The 16,603-nt window shown below is 39.1% G+C and overlaps 1 protein-coding gene across 2 annotated transcripts in view; it reads left to right on the top strand.

Moving 5' to 3' along the window:
* The window catches only part of plpp3 (phospholipid phosphatase 3), a 146,085-nt gene that overhangs the window by 116,103 nt on the left and 13,379 nt on the right, over window positions 1-16,603 (top strand). For both annotated transcript variants that reach the window (XM_043699110.2, XM_043699109.2), the window contains exon 5: window positions 10,416-10,592. In XM_043699110.2, coding sequence (XP_043555045.1) covers window positions 10,416-10,592 — 177 coding nt within the window. The remainder of the gene's footprint in view (window positions 1-10,415; window positions 10,593-16,603) is intronic.

The following is a 16,603-nucleotide window of genomic DNA, read 5'->3' as shown; positions in this document are numbered from 1 at the left end:
TTTCTGTTGTGGCTGTTTAATTTGAGTTTGGTGACCCTGAGGTAACCATTGGTATTCACTGGTTCCTTTATCCTTTTCTCATTCTTTCACAGGATATGGACGATGCTGGCAAAGCCATTGTCTGTTGTCCATCCCTAACTGCCCTTGAGAAGGTGGTGCTGACCCACATTTGTAAACTTATGTCGTCCATGTGGTATAAAAATACTCAGTCCTTTTAAGATGGGAATTCCAGGACATCCATCCAGCAACAGTAGCTAGTGATATAGTTCCAAATCAGGAAGCTATGTAAGTAGGAAGGGAACTTGCAAGTCATCGTGTTTCCCTACTTCTTGTGCTTCTAGGTAATAAAGTTTATAGGTCAGTAAGATGCAACTGAAGGAGCTTGGTGAGTTGCTACTGTATTATACATGTGTATTACACATACTGCTCCCACTGTGCAAGTTGGAGGTAATTAATGTTTAGGATGGTGAATAGGATGCTAATCAAGTGAGCTGTTTTGTCCTGGATACTGTCATGTTTCTTGATTGTTGCTGGAGATGCAGTCATCTCGGCCAATGGAGAGTATTCCATCTTGTGCAATTTACATGGTGGATAGTTTTTGAGGAGTCAGAAGATGTGTTACTCAATGCAGAATCCCAACCTCTGACCTGATCTTGTCACTATTGTATTTATATAATGGTCTACTTCAGTTTCTGTTCAGATGTAAACACCCAGGCTGTTGACAGAGGGGAGTTCCATCATGGTGGTGCCATTGAATGTCAAGGGTAGATGATTAGATTCTCTCTTGTTGGAGATGGTGTGGTGTGAATGTAACTTTCCTCTTTTTCAGCCCAAGCCTGAATGTTATCAAATATTATTGCCAATGGGTACAGACTAGTTCCATATCTGAGGAGTTGCCAAATGCATTGAACATTGCAAACATCAACAGATATTTCCATTTTTGACTTTATGATGGCGAGAAGGTCATTTGATGAAGCATCTGAAATGATTAAGCCTAAGGCACTTCTTTGAGGAACTTAAAGAGCTCTGGTGGCACAGTGGTATTGTCCCTAATTCTGGACAATGGGGCAGGGGTCAAGACCCACTTGCTGTAGAGGTGTGTAATAATATCTGTGGGCAAGTTGATTAGAAAATATCCATTCTGCAGGGCTTCTGTAGTGATCTCCTAGGCTTGAGATGATTGATCTTCAACAAGATGGCCTTTCTTTATGCTAGATAATTCTCTTACCAGCAAAAACATTTTCCCTAATGCCCACTGACTTCAATTTTGACAGGGCTCCTTGTTCACACACTCGGTCAAATGTTGCCTTGATATCAAGGGCAGTCACTCTCATTTTAGTGGCTGACTAGGAAGAACAAGGTCAAACATTTAGTATTGGGCTAGGGACCAGGATTGAGAAGCATAATTTTGGATCATGAGCGTTGGTTTCCTCACATTAATATAGACACAGTTTTAGGATCCTAGTATGACTATCTTTGAGCCAATTGGATTTTCTGTTTTAATTTGCAGGAATGGAGTCAAAAAGACAAACCATTGAAAAAAATACACTTTCGCTGTCTCTCGTTGCTGTGAAGCAGTGTTTACAAAACTGTATTGCTATCAATGGTGCCATCACCTTTTATAATTTAGACAACTTTTGGTCTGTTCCATGATCTCCGCTTGGTAGATAAGCCATTGACTGAGGTAATAACATTGAAAATTCAGTTGTAAATTTTAATGTAAAAGTGGATTTCCACAATCTTTTTTACCATTTTACAAAACATCTGCTGAAACTGCCATCATTAACATGTCACTATCCACATGCAGTTGTGCAGCAGAGGTAAATTACCAGACTTTACACCAGTTTGAATGGATTGTCAATTTATCCATAAATTTATAGACAACAGGATTAGAGTTGCACTTCTGATATTTTATGGCATTTTGTTTAAGTTAATTATTTCCTTTATCCTCACTCGGACTTAGAATGTTGTTTCTCTGTACATGTGCGATACCTATTATTCTGCAGAGATCTTGGCTTAATGTCTGTATACTATTTATTTAATGTGAAAAGAAACTTAAAAGAATAAATATGGTGCAACTTTGTTTTCTTCTGGTCACATTTATTGACACAGTTTTAGTGTTCCTGCATATACAACAGAGGTTTTCAGGCAATTCCAGCATAATTGGTTGGCATAGTGTCTCAATGGTTCGCACTGTTGCCTCACAGCATCAGGGACCCGAGTTCAATTCCAGCCTCGGATGAGTGTCTGTGTGGAGTTTGCACATCCTCCCCGTGTATATGTGTGGGTTTCCCCTGGGTGCTCCGGTTTCCAAAGATGTGCAGATGAGGTGATTTGGTCATGCTAAATTGCCCATCATGTTCAGGGATATGTAGGTTAGGTGCATTAGGGGAAATGTAGAGCAATAGGGTAGGGGAATGGGTCTGGGTGGGATTGTCATCGAAGGGTCAGTGTGGACATATTGGGCTAAATGGCCTGTTTCCACACTGTAGGGATTCTATGATAATTTGCTATTTGAGATTATTGGGGTAAATTTCAAAGTAACTTGTCAGATATCCAGTTGCAGAAAATTTGAGATTGACACAATCTAATCTTAATTCTCGCTTTTAATACTCATTAATTAAAAATTCACAGAATGCATATTTTTATAAACTTTCAATGGGGGAGAATATAGCCAGGCTTTGGAACTAATTAGAAAACATTAACTGAAATGTTAAGAGCTCATGTTTAATTTGGAGCTGGTGTAATTTAACAAATTACATTCACCTTCATGAAAATCACTTAGTTTGCAACAAGTCCAGCGGTGATCTTTATCCCAGGGGTGAGAGTTTTCATTGTAAAATCTGGCTGGATTGAATAACTCTGCATTGTCTTTATGTACAAGCCAGTCCAGAGTTGTTTGCTGTGGATTACATACACTGAACAGAGCTATACAATTTATGTGATAATAGTCTATCCTCTGTGGCATTACATATGGAAAGCCAAAACTAAATATAGCTTCTATGTGAATCAAGGTTAAGGAGTAGGGGATGGTTTGTGCAGGGTGTGGAGATATAACTCAGTTCTCATTTAGACATCATAACCTAGCTTTTTGTAAAATGGTCTGATTTGGTTTTACTTCTTGTAACTAAATAGCAAATACCATTGTGAATTAGAATACTGTCAATTGAAATGTGAGTTTGCTTAGTGTAGGCGGAGAAGTTGGAAGTTGAGGTGATATCTTGATAGGAAAGAGTAATTAAAATGTGTCAATTTTATAAGGGCAATTTCCATTATAAATACAGCCATTGGAATTTATAATGGGAAAATGCTGGAGATGCTGTCAGATAAAAGATTTTTACTTTGTTGTAGATATTTTTATTCAATTCCATTTAAAAAAATCTGTTTGGAGCATTCCAAATTTAAACTTTGTCCTATAATGAAACTTCAATCAAGGTTTTGATTCCAAAGTTTGGGGGTGGGAATAGAGTGACACAGACATGGAATTTCCAGTGCCAGTTGGTATGTCAGTTCCCTGTCACAGTCTGGTCTCCCAACAATTTTCAACAAGGCAAGTTGGGCATGAAGCAGTAATCCACCGACAAGCAGTGTGTTCTGAAGAAGAGTCGCTGGACTTGAAACATTAACGCTATTTTCTCTTCATAGATGCTGCCAGACCCACTGAGTTTCTTCAGCACTTTCTGTTTTTGTTTGTTACAGATCTCCAGCATCCGCAATACTTTGTTTTATTTTCTTATAAGAGTGTTGCTTATTAACCTAATCGAGATACCAATTGATTAGAGGCTGACTGGAACTTTCTAAGTAGCCTGTGGGCCCTTATTATGTGAACCAAGCTATTGCTTTTAGTGCCACTTTTAGCGTAATGCAGTAATATTGAGTGTAAACTAATGAGAAGAACATCAAGAGAAAAGTGAGTACTGACTCATTGGTTTGGTGCTGGAGGAGGAGTACAGATGAACAGAGAGGCCTGTGCATTTGTTGGGAATTGGTGAGTCCATGCTACAGTATATTGCATTTTCTCTGCCTTCAGGTTAGCAAAACCATGAGGGAATCACTAAAACTATATATCCTAAAGACTTTAAATATTTTTACTTACTGTAAAGGCAGAGGTTCCATTAAAAAAATTCTTGAATTGGCTGTTATCCTGAAACAGTTTAAAAATGCAGATCACACTTGGCCTTATGTATTTGTTAGAATTTTTAGAATTTAAGAATATTTAAGAAAATATTCTTAATTACTCAGAGATTGCATAATCTTTGTACTTAACGCTCAAAGCAACCACAAAAAAAAGTTAAGTTACTGTTCATGGAACAAATACGAAGGATTAACCATAAATTCTTTAGACATGCATCATTACCCATTAAATGATGGTTAATAGCTCTCAATGTTTTGGGATAGAAGGTCTCTTTCTTTTTTTAACCTGAATTATTCATTAATGTAACCAGTAATCTTCCCCATTGTGGGTAGGGACATCTAAAACATACTGGTCTTCGTTATATGCCTGCCTCTTCCTCCAGCTTGTACAGGAAGGCAGTAATTTGCTGAAGTGGTTTCCAGAGCTTGTGGTCTCTTGCCTGTATCTTTGCGAAACTCCCTCTGTTCACATGATTTGTGCTTCCTGTTACCTCTTCCCATTGTGTCCCCATGTTTCCACAGGAACTGGCAAGGAGGAGCTATCCTGTGGTCTATGAGAAAGCAGCTGTGAAACAAATTCTTTATCCACAGAATGTCCCTTCCCCCTCCAGCTGAACTGCAAAGTTCGTTGCATCTCAATAGTAGGATTGTTGTTTGTTGCTTAGTTTAATCTTTGTACTTTAAGCTCAAAGCATGTCGTGAAGCTTTCAGTTCAGTAACCATTGGCTGTTGAAGCAGCGTGCTTTGTTTATTTTTGGTTGCTGTTACCATATATTAGTGGCATGAAAGACTAACCGTTTGTGCATCACAGCAGTACTTGAGCTCATAGTTATCAATCTTGAGGGAATTCTGCCCACACAAGGATTTTCACATGGGTGTTCCTTAGCTGTAAAATTAAAATAAACAAAAAGAGAAACTCGGCCAAAAGTTTGTCTGCACCATTCCAATTGTGAGGCCTGAAACCAGCCCAAAATTGGGTCTTATCTCTCAATAACTTAAGTGAGAATCAATGCCTGTTGTGGCCAGGAAACCCCGATCTAGCAAATCCAGCACCTGTTTGAACAAGTCCCAGTTTCTCAGAGGAGTACTAAAACATGCAAAGATTCCCCAATTAAAATATGCAAGGATCTTACCACATGTGCCTGAAAAATCACCCAAAGCCATTATATGTTTGGACATGCTTGGACTTATAGTCATTTACTTGCAAAATTAGCTATTTTTGCCACTTTGTTTCTTCAATTTCAGCCCAATATTTGTTCTGATCTGAGTGGCTTTATCAGTACTTTTACTGAGAGATGCCATGTAATTCAAAGACTGTTGACTTAATGAGGCGTAAGGGTGTAGGTAAATCTGAGAATGGAAATGGAAATATTCCAAATAGGTAGAACTGAGCTAAAGCTTGATTAAATCTTTTTTTGAAAACACAAAGAAAGTCTGTATTGAACTTAGAGCTTGATCAAATTTGCACATTTTCTTTGAGATCACTTGCTGTAAAGAACCGAATGTTCTCAGCTGCAATCTGTAGCTACAGCTGTGGAAGTTAATGATGGCAAGTAACTTGTATTGTAGACTGGCAACATTAAGCCAGCAATTGGCCTTGTGTTAAATAACAATGTTACATTGAAGGAATGTTTCAAGATAATGATTAATGAATGACCTTTTCCTTCAAAGATTATCTGCAAAAATATGTTCAAGACTGATTTCCTGAGTGGAGCCATCAGTTTTCATCAAACTCTGTCTGTGGAAGCTTGATATTTCCTCTACGGTCTTGACTCCCAGGTCTACCCTTCTACCGTACTCCATTGGTTTTCCTGAGCAACATACACAATGTAGAAAAAAGACATATTGGCCACTTGGTTGCCAGATAGGAAGTCGATGGCATGTTATTGAAGAATTATTCCTCCAGTTCTTGTGCATTCCTTGAGTTGGCTGATTTCAACCCAGCACCAACCCATGACTGCATGGTTCATCTGGAAGGATGAGAAATTGAACCAATCCCACATCTCCATTGAATTATTTCTTGAGGTTCCAACCATCCAATAGCTAATTAAAGCAAAGTAAAATGTAGTGTAGTTTGTAAATGGTTGCTTTACATGAAGATCGTCGTAGAGGGTTTTCTCAGATACTACCATGGATACATTGTATTTTGATTAAGCGAGTAACCATTTCAATTCCGTTGTTTTATGTTGCAATTTCCGGTTATTCAACTAATGAAATTGCAATGGGAATTTCTTAATTGTTTACTCTCTTATTCTTTACAAGTTCTTGTATGGTATCTTTTTTATAAAAATCTCTTTAATTCGCAAGTTTGGACATCTTATGACACACCTCCATGTAAGTGTGGCTGAAAATCAGATATTCTGGCCCAGAGCCCCTTAATGGTTTCTTTTCATGTATTGAAATCTAATTGTATTAACATAACATGCTCTGAGTGATAATCAGTTCTTAATTATCATACTGTAGAAAATGCATGGCTTTTCTTGTGATCTTTCCTTTTAAATTATCTGTAAAGTAGATACCCTTATTAAAGGATTTTTGAAAAGGATGTTTCATGAAGCTCTAGGTGCTGTATAAATAGATGTTTCTGTTTGGTGTGTTATTGTTCGTAGGAATATAGAAGATATATACATAAAAGGCATGCACTCCATATGTCTGGATGATAACATGCAGTTGCGATGCTGTTTATAATTTTCTGTTCAATCCAGATTACTTAATTTTAGATTAGATCTCAGTCAGTTATTATATATGCGATTAAAATATTCCATGGATATAAACAGGAATTGATTGCACAAACGACATTGAGGGAAGATGATGGAAATATCTGTTGCAGTTTTATGGAAATGTTTTTTGTTAATTTGCTTATTAAACATTGTTATAGTGATTGTACCCACTAATATCAATATTGTTGTTCGGCTGTTCAAGTTAGATTCATGTTAAATGTTATCCTCAATGTTTATTGAATTCAATCTGAACACCTATTTAATTTTTGATCATCACTTGAAAATGAAATTACGCGGATTAAGCTGTTCTTTCAGATCTATAACTGTTTAAATGATGTGTGAACACTGAGACCTGACTGTTCTTGGTTTAGTTTGATTGAGATGTTGTTATTACAATAACTAATTGAGTCAGCGTACTATAACACATCAAAGCCTAGTTTCTAATTCTAGTTCTCACTGTATCTGAGCACAATATGGAGAGGTTCATGGAATGCATCAGAATGAAGGAGTCTGTCTCCAGGGTGAAAACTTTTTGGACCCTGAAGAACTAATCAGGCTGTGTATATATGTTTCCTGTCAGTCAGTCATGGAGCTGATTAATGGAGCTAGGAGGTCTTAGCCAAATAAATAAGCATTTGGCAGGAATGGTGATGAAGAGAAATTAAAATATTGTGTCCAAAAAAATATGAAATGAATCATCCTGATGATGACAAACCAAGTATATAAACTAAATCCAAAAGTAGTATGCAGATACGTATTCAAATCTAGGATCGTTGATGTGCTGGCAAGTCCAATATTCGAGTTTTTGTTTGGAATGTGGAGTTGTTTGTTGATCTCAGGAGAAAGGGATTGTGGTGAGCTGGGGTCCTTTGTGAAAAGATACTGGCACCTGACATTGAGAAGGAAGGGGGCCTGCCAAGAATCACTCCCCTACTCAGTGATCACCTTCCAAGGATTGCTAATCTGTGCTTGGGTCCATCCACATTCTGAAGTTTTGGATGGGTGTAGTATCTGACACATCCCTTCTGGCCTGCTTCACTATTCAATAATATCATGGCTTCAACCTCACTTTTTCGATTATCACTGATACCCTTTGTTAGTCAAGAATGCATCTACCTTAACTTCAAAAAGATATAGTGATTTTGTCTCCATTGCTTTCAGAGGAAGAGCGTTCCACAAACTCATGACTCTCAGGAAAGAAAAGGTTCTCTTCAACTCCACCTTAAACAGGAAACTTCTTATTTTTAAACAGTGTACCCTAATTCTAGCCTCTTCGACAAGAGAAAACATCCTGTTGGCTTCCACCCTGTCAAGTCCCCAGAGGATCTGATATTTCAATAAGCACACCTTTCATTCTTAATTCCAATGGATACAGGCTTAACCCTTCCAGCCTTTCCTCATACGTTAATTCCTGATCTCCGGATCAGTTGAGTACACATTCTCTGAGATGCTTCTGATCTATTGTCCTTTCTTAAATAAGAAGACCAAAACAAAAGATGGTGCTTTAGATGTGGTCTCACCAAAGTTTTGTGCAACTGTAGAAAAATATCCCATAATTTTATATTCCATTCCCTTTGTAATAAATATCAACATTCCATTTGACTTCCTAATCACTGTACACACATCCGGATTTTCCTGGTGAAAGTGGAAAAGTTCACATTTTTCAACATTATAGTGCATCTACCAATTTTTTTTGTCTACTTACATAACCTATCTGTATCCCACTGTAGATTCCTTAACATTGTTCCTAATTTACTCTTCTACCTAGTTGCAAATTTAGCAGCTATATACTTCATCCAAATCATTGAAATTGCCAAATAAATTGCAAATATGAAGCACTAGTCCAATCCACTTATTACATCTTGCCAATCCTTTATATAGGCTAATATATTATTCTGTACACTATGGATTTTGTGTAATGACTCTTGTTGTGGCACCTTATCAAATGCCTGCTGGATATCTTAAATACAGCATATTCATAAGATTTTCCTTTATCAATATTACTTGTGACTTCCTCAAAGAACTCTAAAAAAAATGAACCAAATACCATTTCTCTTTCACAAAACCATATAGTCTCTGCCTGATTACAATTTGACTTTTAAATCCCTGGCTAAAATTTCTTAACAATAGATTCTATCATTTCCCCTATAACAGTTGTTAGATTAACAGTCTTTTATTTTCCTAGTTTACGTTTAAATCTTTTGTGAATAGGGGAGCTACATTTGCTTTTTCAAATCTTTGACTTTTCTAGAATCTAGGGAAGTTTGGAGAATGAAAGTTAGTAAATGCACTATCTCAGCAGTTACTTCTTTTAAGGCACTTGGATGAAGTCTGTCTGGAGCTGGGGACATATCCACTGTTAGTTCTAAATGTTTTAACAGCACCTTTTCCCTAATAATTGTAATTGTTTGACAATCGTCCCTCTGTTTCATCTTTTGATTTACAATTATGTTGGGAATGTTATTTATACATTGGTACATTGAAGATGAGTTCAAAAGAGCTATTCAATATTTGTTATTTCCTTATTTTCCTTCTGTAATTCCCCAGACACACACTCTAGAGGATTAATGCTACCTTTACTTACTCTCATATTGTTTAAATACCAGTAGAAACTATTATTGTATGTTTTTATGTTCCTAGCCGGCTTTCTCCAGTACTGTAATGTTTTCCCTCATTTTGGTTTAGTTTGTTTTCTTTGCTGTATTATATATTATGTCCAATCTTCTGACTTCCCTCTAATCTATCTGGAATAGCTCATTTTTGTCTTTTATTTGAATGCTATCTTTGGTTTGGCATGGATGGTCCACCCTCTGCCAGAGTGTTTCTTTCTCACTAGAATGTATCTTTGCTCAGTGTTCTGAAATCTGCCCTTGTGGAAAGGCCAATGGCTTCCCTAGCTGAGTGGGACTTGTGCTCCTTTGTTTCCAAATGAAGGCCTGCTGCTGGACTGTGAAGTGCCTGAGTGTTTCAAGATGCAGCAGACTTTTCTGACACGTGACCATGCAGGGCTCTAATCAGCTCTCCAGCCAGCAGTTGGCACTTATCAGTTTCTCTGTTGATAGAACACTTTTCTTCACCATCAACTCCAAACTCCAGGAGAACCTTGGTGCATGTGTTTTGCCTTGTTGCACAACTGGTGTGCTCTTCCTACATGAGCACTGTTTTCCCAGGCACTTCCAGCAAAATGGTGCTCTAGCCAAAATACCCTTTTCTTCTAAGAGGCCCAAGCTGGCTTTAGTATTGCAGGCTCATTTTAGTGATGCTGGCCTCTCCTGCATTTACACGTGGGCTCAGGTGTGCAGCCGCTCAGCAGCATACTTTGTCCTAATTGTGTGCTGCACCCATGGTATTAAGCAAGTAGTATGAAATGTAAATGCAGTTGTAGGCTAGTTGTATCTTATCCAATTTCATGACATTTGTGTTTTAATGTCCACGTGATACTTGTCAGCATTTTGAAACTTCTTTAATGTATTGTGTATTTTATGATGATATTAAAAGCTATGAGATTTGAGGGTGTAATATTTATTTGGAAAGTAATTGTCTCTCTCTTCATGTCTTCAGTTTTATCTACAGGCCCGGTTCACATGGAGGGGAGGCAGGCTCCTTCGACCTCTGCTCCAGTTCACACTGGTGATGATGGCTTTTTACACTGGGCTGTCTCGAGTCTCGGACCATAAGCATCATCCCACAGATGTTTTGGCTGGCTTTGTGCAGGGGGCCCTGGTGGCTTATTTCATTGTAAGTGTGATGTCATTGCATTTTGCAATCCTTTCTCAGTAGAATCGTTTTTTTAGAGTTTAAAGCAGTTCCTCAGTGACCATGAGTCAAGATTCAATTCTTACTCTGAACTTAGCAATCACAGCTCCCTGAGAATGGAGAACAGAGGAAATGTGGAAAGTGGAAATTATTACCTACTCCAGTTCTACCTGCCAATTTTTTTCTGTGAGAAAATACTGCTGGTTCAAGAATGTGCGCTCATCATGCTTGGGGAACATTTGATTACAGTTTCGTTTGGTTGAGGTCAGCATTACATTTGGAGGGTACATCTATACTCATTTTACTGCAAGACTATAATTTATACCACAGAATGGAGAAAGGCAATTCAGAAAGGAAATCATGTGGCATGGATTAAAACTTGTCAGCTGCCTTTTTCTTTGGTTCAGTGATCAAAATCACAGCGGTAACCTTTAGGTTTTGTTGATATAATTTTAATCTTTCCTTTAGTTCTCTAGTAGTGAACTGAAAAGGTTTGTGAGTCAGATATTACCAACAAGCACGCCAAAGTGCGGACACTTTGATGTGGTTTCAGTTGAGTTGGCATATCTACGTGAAATAATAATATTTACTTAGAACCAATAAGTCATTTTTTTTCCACAATGAAGAAGTGCTTAGCTAATTTATTGTACACTCAGTTGCAGTGGAAAACTGCACTTTATCCATTTAAACTCTCAGCCTTTCTAAGATTGTTCGGATAAGAATATTTCAATTCACTGATCAGATATTGGAACACACATTACAAGGTTAAGGAGTTGTGTGCAATATTGATTAAACACATACTGTGTGAAGCTCTACAAGTCAAGTTTGCAAGATGTAGTTCACTGGGATATCTGCAAAGCTCAGATAATGACAGTAGGTCAATGCAGAAGAAAACTTTCAGTATGAAAGACAATTAGGACCTCCGAATTAAATTTTACATTAGGCATACATGCTTTACAGCTATACTTTAGATCCATTTTTTAATGTCCACCCAGGTAATACTGAAGCCTCACTTCACCTTGAAGCTTTTGCACAGATCATCATTGGACATACTGCATTCCCTGGACTCAGCTATTAGAAGGGAATAGTTCTTCAAAACTAAACTTGGGAGTGATTATGAAAACAGATCTTAAGACCATAAGACATAGGAGCGGAAGTAAGGCCATTCGGCCCATCGAGTCCACTCCACCATTCAATCATGGCTGATGGGCATTTCAACTCCACTTACCCGCATTCTCCCCGTAGCCCTTAATTCCTTGTGACATCAAGAATTTATCAATTTCTGCCTTGAAGACATTTAGCGTCCCAGCCTCCACTGCACTCCGCGGCAATGAATTCCACAGGCCCACCACTCTCTGGCTGAAGGAATGTCTCTGTATTTCTGTTCTGAATTTACCCCCTCTAATTCTAAGGCTGTGTCCATGGGTCCTAGTCTCCTCGCCTAACGGAAACAATTTCCTAGCGTCCACCCTCTCCAAGCCATGTATTATCTTGTAAGTTTCTATTAGATCTCCCCTTAATCTTCTAAACTCCAATGAATACAATCCCAGGATCCTCAGCCGTTCCTCATATGTTAGACCTACCATTCCAGGGATCATCCGTGTGAATCTCCCTGGACACGCTCCAGTGCCAGTATGTCCTTCCTGAGGTGTAGGGACCAAAACTGGACACAGTACTCCAAATGGGGCCTAACCAGAGCTTTATAAAGTTTCAGTAGCACAACAGTGCTTTTATATTCAAACCCTCTTGAGATAATTGACAACATTGCATTCGCTTTCTTAATCACGGACTCAACCTGCATGTTTACCTTTAGAGAATCCTCAACTAGCACTCCAGATCCCTCTGTACTTTGGCTTTATAAATTTTCTCACCGTTTAGAAAGTAGTCCATGCTTGTATTCTTTTTTCCAAAGTGCAAGACCTCGCATTCGCTCACATTGAATTCCATCAGCCATTTCCTGGACCACTCTTCCAAACTGTCTAGGTCCTTCTGCAGCCTCCCCACTTCCTCAGTACTACCTGCCTGTCCACCTAACTTTGTATCATCGGCAAACTTCGCTAGAATGCCCCCAGTCCCTTCATCCCGATCGTTAATATATAATGTGAACAGCTGCGGCCCCAACACTGAACCCTGCGGGACACCGCTTGTCACCGGCTGCTATTCCGAAAAAGAACCTTTTATCCCAACTCTGCCTTCTGTCAGACAGCCAATCCTCAATCCATACCAGTAGCTCACCTCAAACACCATGGGCCCTCACCTCAGCAGCCTCCCATGTGGCACCTTATCAAAGGCCTTTTGGAAGTCTAGGTAGATAACATCCACTGTGTTTCCCTGGTCTAACCTACTTGTCACCTCTTCAAAGAACTCCAACAGGTTTGTCAGACACGACCTCCCCTTACTAAATCCATGTTGACTTGTTCTAATCCGACCCTGCTCTTCCAAGAATTTAGAAACCTCGTCCCTAATGATTCTTAATACTTACCAGAGGCACTGCATGAGCCATATTTATACTGAAATGAGAGTTTTTGTCTTGTTACAAGAGGTCATTTTATCCCTTTAACCCCCAAGGACAATTGGAAATATGGAACAATGTTGCTTTGATTATTTTCATGCAATTAAGTTTTATTTTCTTCATTCATGCAAAATGAGCATCATCAACATTTTTGCCCCACCCATATGCCCCTGAAGAATGGGTTGGCAGCCTCATTCTTAAAATCTCAATACTCCCTGTGCTATTTGGGCACAGCCACAGTGCTGCAAGGAGGGAGTTCCAGATTTTGGAAGTGACAGCAAAGGAATGATGATATAGTTCCAAGTCAGGATACTGTGTGGCTTGGAGGGGAATGTATATACAGTGGCATTCCTTTGTGTATGCTGTCCTTGCTCTTCTAGGAGGCTGAAACTGCAGATTGGGAAGGTGTTGTTGAATAAGACTTGGCAACTAGTTGCAGAAATAAAGATCTGACTGTTGTGCCATAAATAGCTCCTGATTTTATATTCATATTCTTTTCAGACCTTTATAAAAGGAATAGCTGCAATTCAAGATGATGGGGCAACCTGAGTACAGTTATCAAATCACAGAGTCATAGAGATGTACAGTATGGAAACAAACCCTTTGGTTCAACTCGCCTGTGCCAGCCAGATATCCCAACCCAATCTAGTCCCACCTGGCCCATATCCCTCCAAACCCTTCCTATTCATATATCCATCCAGACACCTTTTAAATGTTGCAATTTTACGAGCCTCTACCACTTCCTCTGGCAGCTCATTCCATACATGTACCATCCTCTGCGTGAAAAGGTTGCCCCTTAGGTCTCTTTTATATCTTTCCCCTCTCACCCTAAACCTATGCCTTCTAATTCTGGACTCACCCACACCAGGGAAAAGACTTTGTCTATTTATTCTATCCATGCCCCTCATGATTTGGTAAACCTCTGTAAGGTCACCCCTCAGCCTCCAACACTCCAGGGAAAACAACCCCAGTGTATTCAACCTGTCCCTATAGCTCAAATCCTCCAACCCTGGCAACATCCTTGTGAACCTTTTCTGAACCCTTTCAAGTTTCACAACATCCTTCTGACAGGAAGGAGACCAGAATTGCATGCAATATTCCAAAAGTGGCCTAACCAAGGTCCTGTATAGCCGCAACATGAGGTCGCAACTCCTATACTCGATACTCTGACCAATAAAGGAAAACATACCAAACACCTTCTTCACTATCCTATCTACCTGCGACACTACTTTCAAGGAGCTATGAACCTGCACTCCAAGGTCTCTTTGTTCAGCAACACTCTTCACCATTAAGTGTATAAGTCCTGCTAAGAGTTGCTTTCCCAAAATGCAGCACCTTGCATTTATTTAAATTAAATTCCATCTGCCCTTCCTCAGCCCATTGGCCCATCCGATCAAGATTCCATTGTCATCTGAGGTAGCCTTCTTTGCTGTCCACTACACCTCCAATTTTGGAGTCATCAGCAAACTTACTAACTATACCTCTTATGCTCGCATCCAAATCATTTATATAAATGACAAAACGTAGTGGACCCAGTGCTGATCCTTGTGACACTCCAGTCGGAAAAACAACCCTCCACCACCACCCTCTGTCTTCTACCTTTGAGCCAGTTCTGTATCCAAATGGCAAGTTCTGCCTGTATTCCATGAGATTTAACCTTGTTAACCCATCTCCCATGGGAAAACCTTGTCGAACGCCGTACTGAGGTCCATATAGATCACATCTACTGCTCTGCCCTCATCAATTCTCTTTGTTACTTCTTCAGAAAACTCAATCAAGTTTGTGAGACATGATTTCCCTTGCACAAAGCCATGTTGACTTTCCCTAATCATGTCCTTGCCTTTCCAAATACATGTACATCCTATCCCTCAGGATTCCCTCTAACAACTTGCCCACCATTGACGTCAAGTTCACCGATCTATAGTTCCCTGGTTTGTTCTTACCACCTTTCTTAAATAGTGGCACCATGGTAGCCAACCTCTAGTTTTGCTGCACCTCACCTGTGACTATTGATGATACAAATATCTCAGCAAGAGGCCCAACCATCATTTTTCTAGCTTCCCACAGAGCTCTAGGCCACATCTGATCAGGTCCTGGGGATTTATCCACTTTTATGCATTTCAAGACGTCCAGCACTTCCTCCTCTGTAATACGGACATTTTTCATGATGTCACCATCTATTTCCCTACATTCTATATCTTCCATGTCCTTCTCCACAGTAAACACTGATGCAAAATACTAGTTTAGTGTCTTCCCCATCTCCTGCGGCTCCACACAAAGGCTGCCTTGCTGATCTTTGAGGGGCCCTATTCTCTCCCTAGTTGCCCTTTTGTACTTAATGTAGTTGTAAAAACCCTTTGGATTTTCCTTAACTCTATTTGCCAAAGTATCTCATGTCCCCTTTTTGCCCTCCTGATTTCCCTCTTAAGTATACTCCTATTGCCTTTATATGTTCTAAGGATTCACATGATCTATCCTGTCTATACCTTACATATGCTTCCTTCTTTTTCTTAACCAAACCCTCTTACCAATAATATTATCTAGAAAATACACTGTATCTTAAAGGAAACTAAAATATGTCAAATCAAAATCTACTTCCCCTTCTAAGTAACATTTTCCTTTGCACTTAGGTGTGTTCTTCACCTGGAGTACTTCTGAAAATGATTAATGCTGGCTCTGTTCACAAACCTTCTGTAAAAATATCTTAGAAAATGCTTTACTAGAAACAGATGAATGCAGTCACAATGTTGATAATGCAAAGAGATCTTTGTCATTTTGTTTTAGAATTTCCTAGAAAGTCTGCGCAAAATTGCAAAATGTTGGTGCAGCAGTACAAATACTCACAGTATGGTCACTTGAATTAAATTCAAAGCTTTCAAATTGCAATCTAATAATGTCCCAGTGAGAAATACCAGTTTAAATTAGCAATATAATAAAACAAAGAACTGTGGATGCTTGAGATCTGAAATAAAAACAGAAATTGCTGGAGAAACTCAGCAAGCCTGGCAGCATCTAATGCTAAATTGCCCGTAGTGTTAGATGTAGGGGTAAATGTAGGGGAATGGGTATGGGTGGGTGCGCTTCGGCGGGTCGGTGTGGACTTGTTGGGCCAAAGGGCCTGTTTCCACACTGTAGGTAATCTAATCTAAGTAATCTAATCTAATCTAATCTGTGGGGAGAAAGCAGAGTTAATATTTTATATCCGGTGACTCTTCATCCAAAAAGTAGTACATGGAAATGAAGGTATTGTTCATACTGGTCCTGAATTTTGAAGTATACACAATGTATTGGACCAGGATTTTACTAATTTAAATCCACTAATTTTACTGGGGTTTTCCTTCTTAGGTAGTTCTTCACTCAGGGTCTGACGAAGTGTCCTGACATTAGGTCAATTATTACTGCTATGTTAGAGGACCTATAGACTACTCCTACCAGTGCCATACTGGAAGTTAATATTGACCAGAAACAGAACTGGCCAGCT

This window comes from Chiloscyllium plagiosum, unplaced genomic scaffold (assembly GCF_037043375.1).
Source record: "Chiloscyllium plagiosum isolate Xiang-an unplaced genomic scaffold, Cpla_swu_hap1 HiC_scaffold_9, whole genome shotgun sequence".
Classification (NCBI taxonomy): Eukaryota; Metazoa; Chordata; class Chondrichthyes; order Orectolobiformes; family Hemiscylliidae; genus Chiloscyllium; species Chiloscyllium plagiosum.
This window is presented reverse-complemented; position numbering and strand designations above follow the sequence as displayed.